Source organism: Arabidopsis thaliana, chromosome 3 (assembly GCF_000001735.4).
Source record: "Arabidopsis thaliana chromosome 3, partial sequence".
Lineage (NCBI taxonomy): Eukaryota > Viridiplantae > Streptophyta > Magnoliopsida > Brassicales > Brassicaceae > Arabidopsis > Arabidopsis thaliana.
The window spans coordinates 10,168,387-10,185,696 of NC_003074.8; the positions used below are offsets into that span (position 1 = coordinate 10,168,387).

Genomic DNA, 17,310 nt, shown 5'->3' on the forward strand with positions numbered 1-17,310 from the left:
GGTTGTGTAAATTATATGTTACGGCTGAGTTACATCACGTTACGGCTGAGTTACATCACTTTACGGCTGATTTATAATACAGATCGGAAAGCAACATTTTTTGGGGAAGACAATATGAAATTTATTGGCTAAATAACAACAATCAAATTAAGAAACGTAATAATCTGTTTGAGGGATACATAGGAGGAAGACGAAACCATATGAATCAAAACATTGATAGAAGTAGAAATATCTCTAAATAGATCGATTGAGAGGAAAACTAAACGATAGACATATAAAATCAAAGTAAAAGAGTAGTTATTCTTGATTCAACTAAAACCTGTAACAAATCATATAGAATTCCATAGATCTCTTTGATTTGGGTTTTGATTTTTGATGACTTGAAATTCGACACCACCGAAAGAGACGAGATAAGTAGAGAACGGCGATGAAATTAGGGTTCCGTCGACTGAACGAGAGAAGAGAGCGACAATTTTTTTTTTTTTTTTTTTTGCGCGGATGAACAGTAAGATGTGCTGAAAAAATGAGAAACTGAAAGTTTTAAGGGAATTTTTGGTTTCAGATGACGTAGATTAGGGTAAATGACATGGACTAATGACATGGATAATCACTTTTTTTTATTTATTTTTTAATTAAAAACGAATTTAATAATAATATTTAATTAAAACTAATCGAGGATCTTAAGTGTAATTACACAAGTACAGAAAATATACGAATAATAAAAAAAGATGTGTTCTATTATAGGAATAAACATACAATTGTGTTCTATTCTAGTAATTATTTCATAAAAAGAACATCTAATACATGGGTATGAAACTTGAACAAAATCAGCTACAACCTCATCAAGTATTGGGTTCAAATTGCCCATGGAGGGCACACGTCCACTGATGAGTACGCATGCTCCCGGCTGAGCCCGAGACAATAATAAGAACAAAAGAATATGTTGTTTCTTTCCTTATTAAGAATGAAGGGACCTGGGCAACGACAATGACACGTGCTGCAAAGCGGCCGTGAAGAGCTATTGTTAGCCAGCAATTCATAATCGCCGTTAATCTTTCCTCCTGGTTTGGCATACCTGATATCTCCAACTACACACAATATATGAAACGTGACTCCGCAATCTTTACAAGTATAGAACCAAGTTTTTGGATTTGTTTCCCTTTCACAAATATCACACCAATATTTGCCGCTTGCGTTTTCATCACCATAACAAAGAGTGAGTGGATGATCATCGTATCTGGGAAGCATTACCGTTTTTGGTAGAGTGGCACAACAAAAATCCAAATAATAATTGCATTTGCTACAACCAAGTACTTCTGTTTCATCAATACCGCAGTTCTGACAAGTCTTCACTTGACCATATCGTAGTTTGTAGTAGAGTAAATGATGATCATGACTTCCATGAATAAAAGGCACGGTAATCGAACTGCACAATAAGTCAAACTTATCCCTATATGAATTGTAGATGAATCCTTCGCTAAACATTTGACGACAAGCTCGACATCTCCCTAAGACGTATGGTATCCATTGGAGGCTAAGATCCAGAGGCTGTGGGCTAAGAAAATGTCGTTTCTTTGTAGCAAGATTAGCACACCTTTCATGGAGAAAAAAACCGCAATATGATTTTGAACACTTGTAGAATGTGTAAGAGCCGATGGGATGAACACATGCTCCACATAAGCTGCTTTCTTCATCGTCATTGTGGAGGCTAAGGTTATGTTCATGAGCGAAATGAGTGATCGTGTTGTCATCATTCCTCTTAAATGGCTCAATATCTTCAACTTCTTCAGGTACTCCATCAAGCTCTTTTCCATCCCATACATCTTTCCTTGTTGCACACAGTGAATGAATAGCATAATTAGGACAAAGAGAGCATGAATAAGCCCCATATGACCAATCAATCTCTTCCCAACAAACTCCACATCTCCATTCTCCAGGACCAAGAGGATACTTGTACGAAACACGGTGATCATGGTGATTAACATGAATGACACGTGGTAAACGAGCACACTTTTGATGGAACATCCTGAAATCACATTGAACACATACGTAAGGAGCACGGTCGCCTTTCGTCCCACAAGCATCACAAATGAAGGATATCAATCTTGGCATGAGTGTGAGTGTATGCTCATGGACCTTGAGATCTGAAAGAGCGACTGGTATGGGATTTTCAACCGCGCATTCCATATCCAAGTTGAACTTACAAATATCGCAATGATAAAGTAAGTTTCCAGTTTCTTTTCCACATATATGACAACTTCGGTCTTCCGTGTAATCTGGAGCTCCATTGGTGATAAGCTTAAGAGGGTGACTGAGATGAGAAGGATGATTAATCTCTGGTGAGTCAAATACGGAAACACAACTCTCATGAATCACCAACCTGCAACGAGGGCAGAAATAGCCATGTTTGCCACCCTCATAACAAAAATCGCACCACATATCAGAGCTAAAATCAACCATGAGTAGAAGATGGGGATGCCATGGCTTACTCAGACGGGCTAGGGTACATATGCCATCAATCATGCAATCAATGTCCAAATTGACTTTACAATCATAGCAATGATAAAGAAGGTGTTTGGTGTTTTTACCGCAGAGATGGCATTTTGAGTCGGTGTGAACAGGAGCTCCGGTTGTGAGAAGTTTAAGACAATGCCCATCATGAGAAGGGTGGTGGAATATATCTTCTGTCATGAACACAAACGCACATTTCCGGTGAACAGTAAACTTGCATTCACTGCAAGAGAACCCATCACCAGACGATCGATCGCAAGCATCACATTCCAAACTATCACCAGAGCTAACAATGGATACACGATGCTCGTGTCCTTCTAGCCTAAAAGTCATGGCGGTTGTGGATAGCAGAGAAAGAAAATTAAGGTTTGGGGTAATAACAGTTTGGGTTTCTGTAATATTATTGTTATTTCTCTATATATACTCTAATTATAGCAACGCTACTTGTTAGATTATCATATACATTAATATATTAGTAATAATATAGATGACAAATAAACATTAGTAACGCTACCTAGTGGGCACGTCTTTAGTCTTTGTTTAATTTAAACACTAATATCGATGGTCCCGTTCAGGTTTTGTTTGCCATGTTAGTTTGTTGACTTCGAGTCTTCGACTTTTATTTTTTAAAATATTATTTTTGCGGGGAAATAATCCGAAAAAAACTTATTTATTTTTTCTTTTTCTTTTTAATATATGTAATATTAAATTTTCTAAAACAATATATGAATTAATTTTTATGTCTTTTAAATTTTCGTTTATTTAAATTTTAGCAAAATCACATATCCGAGTTAATGGATGCTTTAATTATAGTTGAAACTTAACTCATGGTTTTTAAGAATACATACACAATCTAGTTTTAAACTTTACAAATATATTAGCTTAGTATCGTGGTTAAATGTGGATGAAATATTCATATAAACCAGAGTTTGAATCTTCTTTAAGTCCCTTTTAGAAATAAGGATCTCGAATCAATATTTCCAGCTGCTGATTGATTTTTGCATTGACGAAGAAGATGAAGTCCCAAAAAAAACGATTAAAGATATGGAGACGAGATTCGAACCTAGATTAAACAGGAGCCGAGATTCGTCGGAGAAAGAAGTCGCCGTAGGAAGGAAATCGCGGAAGTAATCACCGAAGAAACTAAGACACAAATATTTGACGAATTGATGTTTTTCTATTTTCTCCCAAATCACTTAACCTAATATTTTATGACTATTGGGCCGCCCATGTCCATCACATCCAGTCCGCTAAAGCCCATGTCCGTTAACGACCATGACCATTAATGCCCGCTTCATAATGGGCTTGTCCATACCTATCCATTAAGCATTGGAAACGAGCAGTCCCCCCATTTTGACAACTCTAGGCAGATGAGATGAGGCGAAGGATACGGAAGAAGAGAATACTGGTGAAACTCAAAAGAAAGCAGATCGAATTCTAACGACGCGAAGAGAAGAGATGTTTAAATGCTTTATTTTTCAGCAAAATCCAATTATTCAATATCGAGGAGAGGAATGGGTATAAATGAATTTAGCAAAAGGGATTTGCATAGAAAGTGACTAGTCTCATCATTCTTGCTATTAAAACCAAAATCAGATTTGTGGAGATCATGGTTCATGTTTTCTCTCGCAAGGCATGGCGCTGTGTATGGCATATGATTCAGGTATGTAATAGAAACAAATTCCCTTTCTTCTCTCTGTAAAAGTGACTCAAAAATCACTGTCTTCAGCAAATTCCAGAACTAAGATTTTGCATTTTGTGGACAGCCTTTGGCAATTGTATTACAGAACTCCGTTGAATATATATCATAGGAAAAACTAGTCCCCTTCAAGACTCTATATAATTACAATTAACCCCTTAAGTAAATATTCACATATACTCTTCTAATCATACTTCTCAAGCTCAAAGCCTACACATATATAATTAGAAAATTAGAAAGATGCAGGAGAGAGTGGACAAAAGTTGAATCTCAGGTTTCTCTCCTTGTCTGTTTTTGTGTGGCGTGATGGTAGCTATTTCTCTGGTATCATTTGAGTTTTGCTGTCACTCATGTCTGTGTTGCTATTGGTTTTGACTACGGTTTTCTAATTGAGTTGTGGCTTATCCGGTCTTATTGGTGCTATCCGACGTTCACATGTTTTATGAGAAACCTTAGTGGATCTCTCTCTAGTTCTGTTAGTGATTTGATATTTGTCTGTTTCTTTAATGAGCTCTATCTTTTGGTTGTTAGTCACTGGATCCGAAGGTTTCTAACGTTTCGGCTTGTGTCTACTTTCTGTGGGCTTTAGTATCCGGTGATATCCTTGTCTTCACCAGATTTGTAATCCAATACATCATTTATGTTTCTAATACAAATTCAAGTGACATAAAAAAGAAGAAAGTGCACGAGCCAAAGCTGCATATGACCGTATGTAAGAATACGATCATGTGTAATTTTAAATGTAGGTACGCACAAAATAATACAACAACAACAACAACAACCGATTCCAGTTCATAAATAAAAACAACAAAAATAACAAATAAGTTCCAAACTCGAACATTAACTACGTACCACCTTATAAAAACAAATAACAAAAAAGAACAAAAGTACGACGTTGACAAAAAAAGAAAAAAGAAAAAAAAAACTACCAGCTCGTATTCGATTCTAACTCTAACGCCCATGGAGGGCAGACGGTATGATATTCGTCAAAATGGAACTTTAGGTGAGATTTGAAACAGTAAAAAGAACAGAAGAACTCGGGGTCATAGTCGACCCAACCTAAAACAATGAAGGTACCTGGGCAACGACAATGACAATTGTAGCAAATTGGTCGTGTAGAACTATTGTTAGGTAGCACAAAACCCCCCTCACAGATATTTCCTCCTGGTTTGGCATACCTGATATCTCCAAGTACACATAAAATATGCAAAGTGACCCCGCTTTCTGAACCAGTGTAGAACCAAGTCTCTGTATTCGTTTCTCTTTCACAAATATCACACCAATATTTGTCGCTCGATTTTTCACCGTAACAGAGAGTGAGTGGATGATCATCATACCTAGGAAGGCTAACCGTTAATGGTAGAGTGGCGCAACGAAAATCCAAAAAATAATTGCACTTGAGGCAACCTATGACGACTTTAGTATGATCGATGCCGCAGCTCTGACAAGTCTTAAAGTGACCGTGTTGTAGTTTAAGGTAGAGTAAAGGATGAGGATGACTTCCATGGATAAAAGGCACATCAATGGAACTGCATAGCAAGTCAAAAGTCCCATATGTATCATGGTCATAGACGAATCCTTCAGAACAAACTTGAAGACATGCAGAACAAGCTGTTGGCGAGTCATCAGACTGTTCCAATACAGAAAGATGGAGAGGTTCTGGGCTCAGAAAATGTCGTTTCTTCTTACGTAAATTAGCACACATTTCATGGAGAATGAAAATGCATTCTGATTCTGAACATTTGTAAAATGTGTAAGAACCGATGGGACGAACACATGCTCCACACAAGCTGTTTTCTTCACCGTCTTTCCTGAGGCTCATGAGGTTATGTTGATGAGCGCAGTGAGTAATTGTGCTGTCATCATTCCTCTTGAATGGCTCGATGTCTTCAATTTCTTCAGGTACTCCATCGAGTTCTATTCCATCCCACACATCTTTCCTTGTGGCGCACAATGAATGAATAGCATAATTAGGACAAAGAGAACATGAATAAGCCCCATATGACCAATCAATCTCTTCCCAACAAACTCCACATCTCCATTCTCCAGGACCAAGAGGATACTTGAAGGATACACGGTGATCATGGTGATTGACATGAATGACACGCGGTAAACGAGCACATTTTTGATGGAAGGTCATGAAATCACATTGAACACACATGTAAGGAGAACGATCACCTTTCGTACCACAGGCATCACAAACGAAGGAGATCAATCTTGGCATGAGTGTGAGTGTATGCTCATGGACCTTGAGATTTGAAAGAGCGACTGGTGGAGGTCTTTCAATCGCACAACGCATATCCAAGTTGAACTTACAAATATCACAATGATAAAGTAAGTTCCCAGTGTTTTCTCCACATATATGACATCTTTGGTCTGTGTAATTTGGAGCTCCATCGGTGAGACGCTTAAGAGGGTGTCTAACATGTGCAGGGTGAGTGATCTCTGGTGAGTCAAATATGAAGGTACATCTTGTATGAATCACCAACCCGCAACGAAGGCAGCGATAGCCCTTGCTGTCTTCGTTGCCAATCTTGTGACAAAAGCTGCACCTATCAAAATATGAAAGACCAAGCACTAGAGGATGGTGATGCCACGACATATTCAGATGGAATGGGGCAGATCTGTGATCAGCTATGCAACCAATGTCCAAATTGAGTTTGCAATCAGAGCAATGATAAAGAAGGCGTTTGGTGTTTTTACCGCATAGATGACATTTGGGATCGGTGTGATCAGGAGCTCCGGTTGTGAGAAGCTTAAGACAATGTCCATCATGAGATGGGTGGTCGAATATCTCTTTTGCCGTGAACACATATACACATTTCTTGTGAATATTAAACTTGCATTCGCTGCATGAGTAGCCACCAACATGCAACTGATCGCAAGCATCGCATTCCATACCATCACCTTGGTTAACGACGGATACAAGATGCTCGTGTCCACGTACATTCTCAGTCATGGCGTTTGCGGTTAGCAGAGGTGGAGAGAGAAGAAAGTTTATGTTTGGGGTAATAGCACTTTGGTTTAATGTAATAATGAATCAATATAGTTGTTGTTCCTCTATATACTCTAATTATATAAATGCTACTTGCTGCTGCGTTAATATTCACGTTGACAAATATATAGTAAGACAACAAGTGGGCAAGTCGTTAGTCTTTGTTTAGTTTAAACACTAATATCAATTGTCTCGCTCAGGTTTTGTCTGCCATATGTTATAGTTCGTTTATTTGAACTTCTTTATTACCAAGTTTGCTTTCTTTTTTACCTGATGATAAAAGAAGATTGATTTCGTTGTATCAATCCAGATCATAGAAGGAATAAGTCAAATTCATGACAGCTAACATTGAGTCGATGATGATAATTAGTCTGTAACAGAAATCACACTGTTTTTGTTTAGTCTTCTCTTGTTTCTCTATAAACTCTAATTATATCAACGATACTTGTTACATTAATTCTATATATGTACTCTAACACTTAACACTAGACCTTAAATTGTGTGGAATATATAAAAAAAAAAAAGAGAGGTAACGATATGTTGTCTTTAGGATTATTGTTAAAACTAGTATTAACATAAAAATTGCATGTATTATTATTAACTTATGGTTTATCAGAAAAAGTTGAGTATGCATGATAAAATATTAACACATTTGCCATTGATTAACCACAAACATACAAAAACTTAAGTTAGACTATTGATCTTTGTTCGTTGAGTACAAAAATATTTCATGTCTTGCTCTTTTTGTTTTTTTGTGAAACTTTTGTTTTGTGTATGTAAACATGTCTATTTTTGTATTGTATGATATGGCATAATGATTTAATTAAACTAAAAGGGGTGACTACAATGGTTCACTCCTAAAAGTAGATCCAAGAATTGTTCGCTAAAAAAAGAGTTAAGAAAATAGGGAGAAATTGTAGTCCCGAACCGAAGCTGCACCGAGGCAAGGCAAGATAAATATGATCGTGTGTGATCACGTTGAAGTCGTCGGGTAATGTAAAATGTAAGCAGACTAATAACTTTCGTGAATAGTTTACAACAAGTCAACAACATTCAATTCAAACTCATACAATAAAATCATATATATATATCAAAATTGGCTAACTCTCTCTATATGGGTGACACATCATCACACCAGTAAGTGCCAAAACTTAGTGATAAAAATTTAGTATCATCATCATCACTCTCTAAATTACTATCATTAAAGTATAACAAAACTTAGTGATAAAAATTTAAAAGTTTCACATTGCATTAAATTATCCACTAATCTCACTCTTAACAAAATATCTTCATTTAAAAGAAAAAATACAAAAAATCATGTTAATGTATCAAACACTACTCTCATTTTACTTTTCTTATTTTTGCTATTTTTATAATAGTCATTATTTGATAATGACTAGAAATTTTCGTGCATTACAACTTAACTGTTTTGTTATTTAACCTTCCTTAGTTTAGAAATTTTAACTTAGTCTTTTCTTTTTATTACCTTTTTTTGTTTACATGATATGGTCTTTTTGTGTGTTTATGATAAATTGGTAACATTAATACTGACATGCATCTTTTGTTAAATAGTGATCTTTTGAGATGTTAGATATACCAAAAAGTTCAATATACGACCCTTTCTCTAATATGGATATATGCAAATGAAAAAAGAAAAACCTAAAAGTGTTGACTCAAAAGACTATTTAATTTCTGATTTTTTTTTTTTCATGTGAAAACTTTTAAAACAAATGAGTAGTTTATATATTTGTTATTCAAATTATGTCAATCCAATATTTAGCCATGAGCCTATCATGATGTGATTGGAATACTAGATTAGGAGAGAATACATGGAACAAGAAATTATTTGCTTAGAATCAAGTTAGACAACTTTCAAACCAAATAAGTAGCATAATTGCATACCATTATATCATATTGTTGATGTAAGTATTTCATGATAGTTAAAAAAATTTAGAAACTTGGGTATATAGATAAAAAGATTTATACATGAAAAAAATATAATTGATATTTGAATCAAAAGTGAATCTAACTATACAAATATAATTACATAAAATGAATATAACTTTATTAACTACATAATAACATACACGAAAATAACATAAATTAGAAATAAAAATAGTTAAACATAATTATTTTTAAACAAATTTCAAACAACAACCCACGCGTAGCGTGGGTACTCACCTAATATAAATAAAAGCACAAAAACCACATATGAGTGTTCTTTTTTGTTTAAAGATACATATTCTTTTAGAGAGAGCCAATCGGAAACCAATAAATTTATATGAAAAACAAAAGATACATGGGTTCTTATTTTAGTAGCTAAACAAATTATCCGGATATTGATAAAAACAAACTTAAGACTAATACAACATGATAGAAAAATGGATCTCAAGACCCTAAAACAAAAGTGAAATTCGCCACCAAAATAGGCCACTTGATTTGGCTGTAGACTAACCATTGACAAGGGCAACATATGAGTTCCACACTCAAAAGTTAATTACCACCTCATCATGTCTTGAGTTCTAACTTCTTAACCCATGGAGGGCACATGATATGATAGTCGTTGCTATAACGAAATATGACATGTTTTAAACAATAAAAAGAACAGAAGAACACGTTGTAGCCATCATGATCCTCGCCGTAGCCAACAAAATTAATAAAAAAGGTACCTGGGCAACGACATTTACAGTTGAGACAAATTGGTCGTGTAGAACTACTGTTAAGTTGCAATTCAAACCCCTCACAGATATTTCCTCCTGGTTTGGCGTACCTGATATCCCCAAGTACACATAAAATATGCAAAGTGACCCCGCTTTCTAAACCAGTGTAGAACCAAGTCTCTGGATTCGTTTCTCTTTCACAAATATCACACCAATATTTGCCGCTCGCCTTTTCACCATAACAGAGAGTGAGCGGATGATCATCGTATCTGGGAAGACTGACTGTTAACGGTAGTGTGGCACAATGAAAATCCAAAAAATAATTGCACTTGAGGCAACCTATGACGACTTTAGTATGATCGATGCCACAGCTCTGGCAAGTCTTAAAGTGGCCGTCTTGTAGTTTAAGGTAGAGTAAATGATGAGGATGACTTTCATGGATAAAAGGTACATCAATGGAACTGCATACTAAATCAAACATCACACCATACACAAATCCTTCAGAGCAAACTAGAAGACAAGCGTCACACCATTTAGGGAAGTTACCATAGTTTTTCCATTGAGATATAACTAGCTGTTCTGGGCTCAGAAAATGTCGTTTCTTCTTGCGTAAATTAGCACACGTTTCATGGAGAATGAAACTGCAATCTGATCTTGAACACTTGTAGAATGTGTAAGAACTGATGGGACGAGCACATGCTCCACAATAACTGCCTTCTTCACCGTCTTTTCCGAGGCTCATGAGGTTATGTTCATGAGCGAAATGAGTGATCGTGTTGTCATCATTCCTCTTAAATGGCTCAATATCTTCAACTTCTTCAGGTACTTCATCAAGCTCTTTTCCATCCCATACATCTTTCCTTGTTGCACACAGTGAATGAATAGCATAATTAGGACAAAGAGAGCATGGATAAGCCCCATATGACCAATCAATCTCTTCCCAACAAACTCCACATCTCCATTCTCCAGGACCAAGAGGATACTTGTACGAAATGCGATGGTCATGGTGATTGACATGAATGACACGTGGTAATTGAGCACACTTTTGATGGAAAATCATGAAATCACATTGAACACAGATGTAAGGAGAACGGTCACCTTCCGTCCCACAAGCATCACAAACGAAGGAGATCAATCTTGGCATGAGTGTGAGTGTATGCTCATGGACCTTTAGATTTGAAAGAGCAATTGGTGGAGGGCTTTTTGCCGCACACCGCAGATCCAAGTTGAATTTACAAATATCACAATGATAAAGTAAGTGCTGAGTGTCTTCTCCACATATATGACATCTTGGGTCTGTGTAATTTGGAGCTCCATCGGTGAGAAGCTTAAGAGGGAGTCTGACATGAGAAGGGTGAGTGATCTCCGGTGAGTCAAATACGGGGACACATGTGAGATGAATCCTAAACCCGCACTGAAGGCAGTGACAGCCAAGTTCGTTAACCCCATTACAAAATTCGCAAATATCTGTATAACATATTTGTATAGGATGGTGGTGCCATGACACAAGCAGATGGTCTTTGGAAGCTGCAAATATGTGGTGACTTATGCAATCAATGTCCAGATTGAGTTTACAGTCAGAGCAATGATAAAGAATGCTCTTGGTGTATTTACCGCAGAGATGACAATTTGGGTCGGTGTGATGAGGAGCTCCGGTTGTGAGAAGTTTAAGACAATGTCCATCATGAGAAGGATGGTCGAATATCTCCGGTATGTTGAACAAAAATGCACAAATGTGGTGAATAGAAAAGTCGCATTCATTGCATATATAGCCAACACCGTAGCCAACAGCAGTCCGTCGATCGCAAGCAGCACACTGGTGAAAAGGAGTGTTGACGATGAATAGATCATGCGCATGTCCGCGAAATTTAAAAACCGGGAAGGTTGCGGTATCCATATTTATGTTTGGATAGTAGCACTTTGGTTTTGTGTTCTAATGGATCAATATAGTCGTGTTTCTATATACTCTAGTTATAGCAATGCTACTTGTTACATTATCAGATACTACATTAATTTTGACGTTGACATGTCTATAGTAAATTAGTAATACAACTAGTGGGCACGTACGTCGTTATTATTTGTTTGATTTGTATAGTAATACAACCATGTTAGTTAGTTTACTACGACTTTTATTTATTTTCCTATCTTTGCTTTTCAAACTCTCATGCAAGTTTTATTCCTTTTTTTTTAATTCAATAACAAGTTGTTTAATTAATTAAGACAACAAAAGTCATGACAGCTAACATTGAGCCCAACGATGATAATTGATACCTTCGAGATTTTTGATTAGTTTTCTCTTGTTTTGTTTCATAAAATATATTGAAATGACTATTTAATTAGATGGTATCAAATTTGTTTAATCTTTATTTAAATAAAAATTCATATCGAATTTGTATAATTTTCTTACTTTTGTCTGCCCCGTTAGATTGTTTATTTCGACTTCTTTATTTTATGATCTTTGCTCTTCCTCTTCCCAACTTTGCTGCTCAATAACTTTAGTAATGGTTTGAGCAGGGCTTACCTGGAAAAAAACAAAAAATGTCATACGACCAGTTTTAAATTGATTTTCAAAGGTTTTAAAAAAAGTATTATTACAAAAAGTATTAGAAAATAGATACTATCACAAATTTTCCAAAAACATTTAAGCCCAAAATTAACTATGAGATTCGGGGAAATCATGTTTGATTCGAACCCGAATCAATACTACTCAAAGAAAGAGACAGAAACTTCTTTTTCTTTTGCCACTGGACTTTGACGATTTGGTTATAACAAAAATAATAATTACCTTGAAGATAGAAAAGAATCAAACCCTTTAACAAAAAAAAAGAAGATAGAAAAAAATTGATTTCATTAGCTGTATCAAATTCAGATCATTGATGGAAGATGTGAAAAGTCATAACAGCTAACATTGAGCCGATGATGACACCTCTGAAGATTAATCATTAAAATATAAAATCACGCGGTTTGTATCAGAAAATTTTGATATGACGAAGTTTTCAAAAACAAATATACTGAAGGATTCTCTCTAGCTATGTGACATGGTGGCCACCTTAGAAAAAATATACGAGTTCAGTTTGAAAGTTTCAACATATCAATTCGAAAAAAATGCAAAAGAAAACAAAAATCCCACTGATTTCGTTTTCACCTAAAAAATTTGATAAATTTTTATTTAGTTTTAATATTTATGTCTAAGTTAAGCTCTTCAATTTGTATCCGTTGTGTTATGCAATATCAATGAAACCAAACCGGTGCGTGACACGAGTAATCGCGTAATGTAGTTCTTCGGGCAGAAGGCAGTACTGAATTGATTACACGGACATGGTAATGGTTGTTCTTTCTCCTTGGTTTGACAATGTTTAGATGAATCTTCTTCTTATGCTTCTTGGCTCATTCCTTGACTTTACATTTCTCAGTTCTCATATAACTTCTCTATAATGCTGTTTAACTACGATGGCCGGTCCAATGAGAAGAGTTTGAATGGTCCAAGCAAGCCATTCATGTGAACATTCTGAAACAAATAAATTGGTTAGTGGCTACTTACCTAAGCTGGAACGCCAATCTTCTTCCTAGTAGGAGTTTTTGATGTAGTGAATATCGAATGTTTTAGTGGAGCCACTTCCCAGATCTTCATAGTATTCCAATTCTCTTTTGTCCAGTTAAAGCCATTGTTAGCTCCTTGAAGGTGATTTAGCCGTGTAGATCCCAAATTTTTGTGGTAGCCAAGCATAAGTTGAAAGAATATGCGGAATTGTATTAAAGATTAAGAGAGTTATGAAGAACAAGAGAGTTTGTATGTGAGAGAATATGAGACCAAATCATGTTGATAGAATTAGAATTGTAACCTTTGTGTGTTTACAATGCTTTAAAGACACACAAAGAGAATATGACCGTTTACAATTAACGTAAGACTGAAAGAGACATAAGAGAAGAGGTTCCTTGGTCTTGGTGATGAGAGTGACTGGTCATTGGTTGACCTTGTTGCTAAAGACACTCGTGAGTCCTCTTCAACGGCTACAAGAGATATTTGTGTGCCTTCACCTCTTCTAGAAGCTCTTCATAGACTTCTCATATGTTCGGCCCACTCTCTTGTAGTACATATCCAATACTAGGCCTTTCTTATTTGAGTCTTGATCAATATAAGTATCCTCGGCTCCATTAGTACTCAGCTTTAAACTCAGAATCTCCTGCTCTAAGTCAAGTAAGGCTTCTCTTATTTTCTCCCTGTCCCAATCACAAGTTACAGGGGATATGAGGTCTGACATCATAAAGGCATGACTGTGGAAAGGTCCAGGTTTGTTGGGGAAACACATAATCTTATGATCATGTTTTCGTCAAGTGGTGTACACTGTACGTAACGATATATAAACGATTTTCAATTGAATCATTTTTTGGTGAATAGTCATCATAGCAACAATCAATAGAAATTTAAAAATAATTCAATACAAGGTCATAAGAATACAAAGATAAAATCTAAAAATCAACGGCCAAGTATTGGTGTTAGCTTTGATCTCTACCAAAGCTTTTAGAGTAAGAACACAATAACACTTTGTTTGGCAATTAAGATTGCCTTTTTTTTTTAGAAACAGACAAAACAGGAAGCAAAGTGGAGTCGTAGCTCCAACAACTACAAGCAAGGAAAATATGAACGAGATGGCTCTGATCCTAAACATAAGGAGAACAGATTCTCATCTTATTTCTAATTGAAGCAAATAACATAATTAAACTAAAAAAGAAAGAAAACACAAATCAGTTTACTGGTCGTTTTGCAACTCCATCAATTGGCTTTGATGTCCACTTCTCCAAGGAGGACATCTCAACTTAATTTTGGAGTACTCCTTCTTACTTTTGGTGATTATGTAACAATAATAAGAACAAAAGAATATGTAATATTCTCCACCAAGATGGGCGTCATGTTGCTTTCTTATCCTAAGAATGAAGGGGCCTGGGCAGCGACAATAGCAGTTGTGGCAAAATGGTCTTGAAGAGCTATTGTTTGACAGCAATTCTATATAGTACTCGATCATTGCTTTTGGTTTGGCGTATCTAACATCTCCAACTACACACAAAACATGTAAAGTGACCCCGCAATCGTTACAAGTGTAGAACCAAGTTTTTGGATTGGTCTCTCTTTCACAAATATCACACCAATATTTGCCGCTTGCTTTTTCGTCACCATAACAAAGAGTGAGTGGATGATCATCGTACCTGGAAAGTGTTACCGTTAATGGTAGAGTGGCACAGCGGAAATCCAAAAAATAATTGCATTTGGTACAACCTATGGCGACTCTTTTTTCATCGATACCGCAACCCTGGCAAGTCTTCACGTTACCGTTTTCTAGTTTGAGGTAGAGTAAATGATGATCATGACTTCCATGGATAAAAGGCACAGTAATTGAACTGCATGGTAAGTCAAAGTTCTCTTCTAAATACGACGAGTAGATGAATCCTTTGCAAAAAATTTGCTGACAAGCTTCGCAAATTTCTACTCCCCAACGGCGTTGAAGGCGATGATAGCTAAGAGTCAGTGGTTGTGGGCTCAGAAAATGTCGCTTCTTCATCGGAAGATTAGCACATGTTTCATGAAGAATGAAACTGCATTCTGAACACTTGTAGAGTGAGGAAGAAGAACCGATGGGATGAGCACATGCTTTACAGAAGCTACTTTCTTCACCACCTTTGTCGAGGCTCATGTGGTTATGTCGATGAGAGAAATGATCGATTGTGTTGTCATCATTCCTCTTGAATGGCTCGATGTCTTCAATTTCTTCAGGTACTCCATCAAGCTCTTCCCCATCCCACACGTCATCTCTTGTTGCACATAGTGAATGAATAGCATAACGAGAACAAAGAGAACATGAGTAAGCCCCGTATGACCAATCAATCTCATCCCAACAAACTCCACATCTCCAATCTCCAGGACCAAGAGGATACTTGAAGGAAACTCGGTGGTCATGGTGATTGACATGAATGACACGTGGTAAACGAGCACACTTTTGATGGAAGGTCATGAAATCACATTGTACACATATGTAAGGAGAACGATCGCCTTTTGTTCCACAAGCATCACAAACGAAGGAGATCAATTTTGGCATGAGTGTGAGTGTATGCTCATGGACCTTCATATTTGAAAGAGCAACGGGTGGAGAGCTTTTTATCGCACACTGCAAATCCAAATTGAACTTACAAATATCACAATGATAAAGTAAGTTTCCAGTGTCCTCTCCACATATATGACATCTTGGGTTTGTGTAATTTGGAGCTCCACTGGTGAGAAGCTTAAGAGGGTGCCTGACATGAGAAGGGTGTTGAGTGATCTCTTGTAATTCAACTACACATTTCTCATGAATCCTCAACCCGCAACGATAGCAGAGGTAACCTTGTCCTTCATAATTCTCGTTACAAAAGTCGCACCAATTTCTAGATCCAAAATCAAAACATAGTAGAGGATGGGGGTGCCATGGCATATTCAGATATTCTGGGCCTAATAGGTGATCAGCTATGCAAAAAATGTCCAAATTGAGTTGACAAACAGAGCAATGAAAAAGAAGGCGCTTGGTGTTATTACCGCAGAGATGACATTTTGGATCTGTGTGATCAGGAGCTCCAGTTGTAAGAAGCTTAAGAGAATGTCCATCATGAGAAGGGTGGTCGACTATCTCTTGTTTATCGAACACAAATGTACATGCTACATGAATATTAAACTTGCATTCGCTGCATGAATAGCCATCAACATTCAATCGATCACAAGCATCGCATTCCAGACCATCATGATGTTTAACGCGGGAAACAAGATGCTCGTGTCCTTCTAACTCTTCTAACTCATAAGTCATGGCGGATGCGGTTAGCAGAGACGAAGAGGATGCAAAATAATGTTTGGGGGTAATAGAACTTCGGTTTCATGTAATAATGGATCAATATAGTTGTTTCTTTATATACTCTAAATAAATCAATGCTACTTGTTACATTATCATATATGACTTTGACAAATATATATCAGTACAACTAGTGGGCACATGGCTGGTCTTTGTTTAGTTTAAACACTAATATCGATTGTCCCACTCAGGTTTTGTCTGCCATATTAGTTTATTTACTTGGACCTTTTATATTCTTACCTTTCCTCTTTCACCGCTCAACACGTAAATCGAGTAGTTTTGTCTGCCAGCTACCGTTTTGAACATTGCATACAACAATAAAATATTTTGTTCTACAAAAGTTATAATTAGGGTTATTACTTAAAAGTAAAAAAAAACATGTTATATCATAGAGTGTCTTTTCCAAGTTGTGAAATAAGTTCAAATTTAACAGATTCGTTTTAAACAAAAAAAAAAAAAGAACAAACAAACTGATTTTGCTCTTGATTAGGTGGAGTTTGGTGCGGTTAATATAGTAAGTGCATATAATTTCTAATGAAAATTTGCTCACTTTTGTACACTAACTCTCTCATG

The 17,310-nt window shown here is 36.4% G+C and overlaps 6 protein-coding genes, 1 long non-coding RNA gene and 1 other non-coding gene across 17 annotated transcripts; 1 reads left to right on the top strand and 7 right to left on the bottom strand.

Moving 5' to 3' along the window:
- Positions 1–736: 736 nt before the first annotated feature.
- On the bottom strand, positions 737–3,674 carry AT3G27473 (Cysteine/Histidine-rich C1 domain family protein; the record flags this gene model as incomplete). 4 transcript variants are annotated; one of them, NM_001338883.1, is made up of 3 exons in its annotated part: positions 3,575–3,674; positions 2,137–2,833; positions 856–2,026 (listed from the first exon to the last, which is right to left on the bottom strand). In NM_001338883.1, the coding sequence occupies exons 2-3, from the start codon at positions 2,367–2,369 to the stop codon at positions 856–858; spliced, it is 1,404 nt and encodes a 467-aa protein (NP_001327539.1). In that variant the 5' UTR covers positions 2,370–2,833; positions 3,575–3,674. The 4 variants fall into 4 exon arrangements, with proteins under 4 accessions (NP_189384.1, NP_001327538.1, NP_001327539.1 ...); NM_001338881.1 differs by lacking the exon at positions 3,575–3,674 and having other exon boundaries at positions 805–2,026; positions 2,137–2,893; NM_001338882.1 differs by having other exon boundaries at positions 856–2,833.
- AT3G05245 lies at positions 3,541–4,178 on the bottom strand. The gene has a single exon (NR_141162.1). It is a non-coding gene; the product is annotated as an other RNA (long non-coding RNA).
- On the top strand, positions 3,893–7,195 carry AT3G27475 (uncharacterized protein; the record flags this gene model as incomplete). 2 transcript variants are annotated; one of them, NM_001338884.1, is made up of 3 exons in its annotated part: positions 3,893–4,174; positions 4,742–4,918; positions 4,957–4,971. In NM_001338884.1, 3 exons carry the CDS (start codon positions 4,121–4,123, stop codon positions 4,969–4,971), a joined length of 246 nt encoding a protein of 81 aa, NP_001327540.1. The 2 variants fall into 2 exon arrangements, with proteins under 2 accessions (NP_001327540.1, NP_001327541.1); NM_001338885.1 differs by adding an exon at positions 6,644–7,195 and having other exon boundaries at positions 4,121–4,174; positions 4,742–6,544.
- On the bottom strand, positions 4,834–7,218 carry AT3G27480 (Cysteine/Histidine-rich C1 domain family protein; the record flags this gene model as incomplete). 2 transcript variants are annotated; one of them, NM_113664.3, is made up of 3 exons in its annotated part: positions 4,834–5,135; positions 5,228–5,287; positions 5,389–7,218. In NM_113664.3, 2 exons carry the CDS (start codon positions 7,167–7,169, stop codon positions 5,254–5,256), a joined length of 1,815 nt encoding a protein of 604 aa, NP_189385.1. In that variant the 3' UTR covers positions 4,834–5,135; positions 5,228–5,253. The 2 variants fall into 2 exon arrangements, with proteins under 2 accessions (NP_189385.1, NP_001189990.1); NM_001203061.1 differs by lacking the exon at positions 5,228–5,287 and having other exon boundaries at positions 6,188–7,169.
- A 2,287-nt stretch (positions 7,219–9,505) lies between these two features.
- On the bottom strand, positions 9,506–11,789 carry AT3G27490 (Cysteine/Histidine-rich C1 domain family protein; the record flags this gene model as incomplete). 2 transcript variants are annotated; one of them, NM_001338886.1, is made up of 2 exons in its annotated part: positions 9,506–11,392; positions 11,480–11,762. In NM_001338886.1, 2 exons carry the CDS (start codon positions 11,760–11,762, stop codon positions 9,714–9,716), a joined length of 1,962 nt encoding a protein of 653 aa, NP_001327252.1. In that variant the 3' UTR covers positions 9,506–9,713. The 2 variants fall into 2 exon arrangements, with proteins under 2 accessions (NP_001327252.1, NP_189386.1); NM_113665.2 differs by having other exon boundaries at positions 9,513–11,789.
- Positions 11,790–12,159: 370 nt separating this feature from the next.
- Positions 12,160–13,686, bottom strand: AT3G05255. Of its 2 annotated transcripts, NR_143903.1 has the most exons (2): positions 13,407–13,686; positions 12,160–12,386 (listed from the first exon to the last, which is right to left on the bottom strand). It is a non-coding gene; the product is annotated as an uncharacterized misc_RNA (transcript). The 2 variants fall into 2 exon arrangements; NR_143904.1 differs by lacking the exon at positions 12,160–12,386 and having other exon boundaries at positions 12,763–13,686.
- A 222-nt stretch (positions 13,687–13,908) lies between these two features.
- Positions 13,909–14,175, bottom strand: AT3G27495 (uncharacterized protein; the record flags this gene model as incomplete). The annotated part of the gene is made up of 1 exon (NM_001338887.1): positions 13,909–14,175. One exon carries the CDS (start codon positions 14,173–14,175, stop codon positions 13,909–13,911), a length of 267 nt encoding a protein of 88 aa, NP_001327251.1.
- A 168-nt stretch (positions 14,176–14,343) lies between these two features.
- Positions 14,344–16,812, bottom strand: AT3G27500 (Cysteine/Histidine-rich C1 domain family protein). 3 transcript variants are annotated; one of them, NM_001338888.1, is made up of 2 exons: positions 15,141–16,763; positions 14,344–15,070 (listed from the first exon to the last, which is right to left on the bottom strand). In NM_001338888.1, the coding sequence occupies exons 1-2, from the start codon at positions 16,693–16,695 to the stop codon at positions 14,922–14,924; spliced, it is 1,704 nt and encodes a 567-aa protein (NP_001326891.1). In that variant the 5' UTR covers positions 16,696–16,763; the 3' UTR covers positions 14,344–14,921. The 3 variants fall into 3 exon arrangements, with proteins under 3 accessions (NP_001326891.1, NP_189387.2, NP_001326892.1); NM_001338889.1 differs by having other exon boundaries at positions 14,351–14,921; positions 15,071–16,759; NM_113666.3 differs by having other exon boundaries at positions 14,349–16,812.
- Between the last annotated feature and the right edge of the window lie 498 nt (positions 16,813–17,310).

What these genes read in the sequence shown, in the direction of transcription:
- AT3G27500 (NM_113666.3), bottom strand. Translation starts at nt 16,695, where the DNA reads ATGACTTATGAGTTAGAAGAGTTAGAAGGACACGAGCATCTTGTTTCC.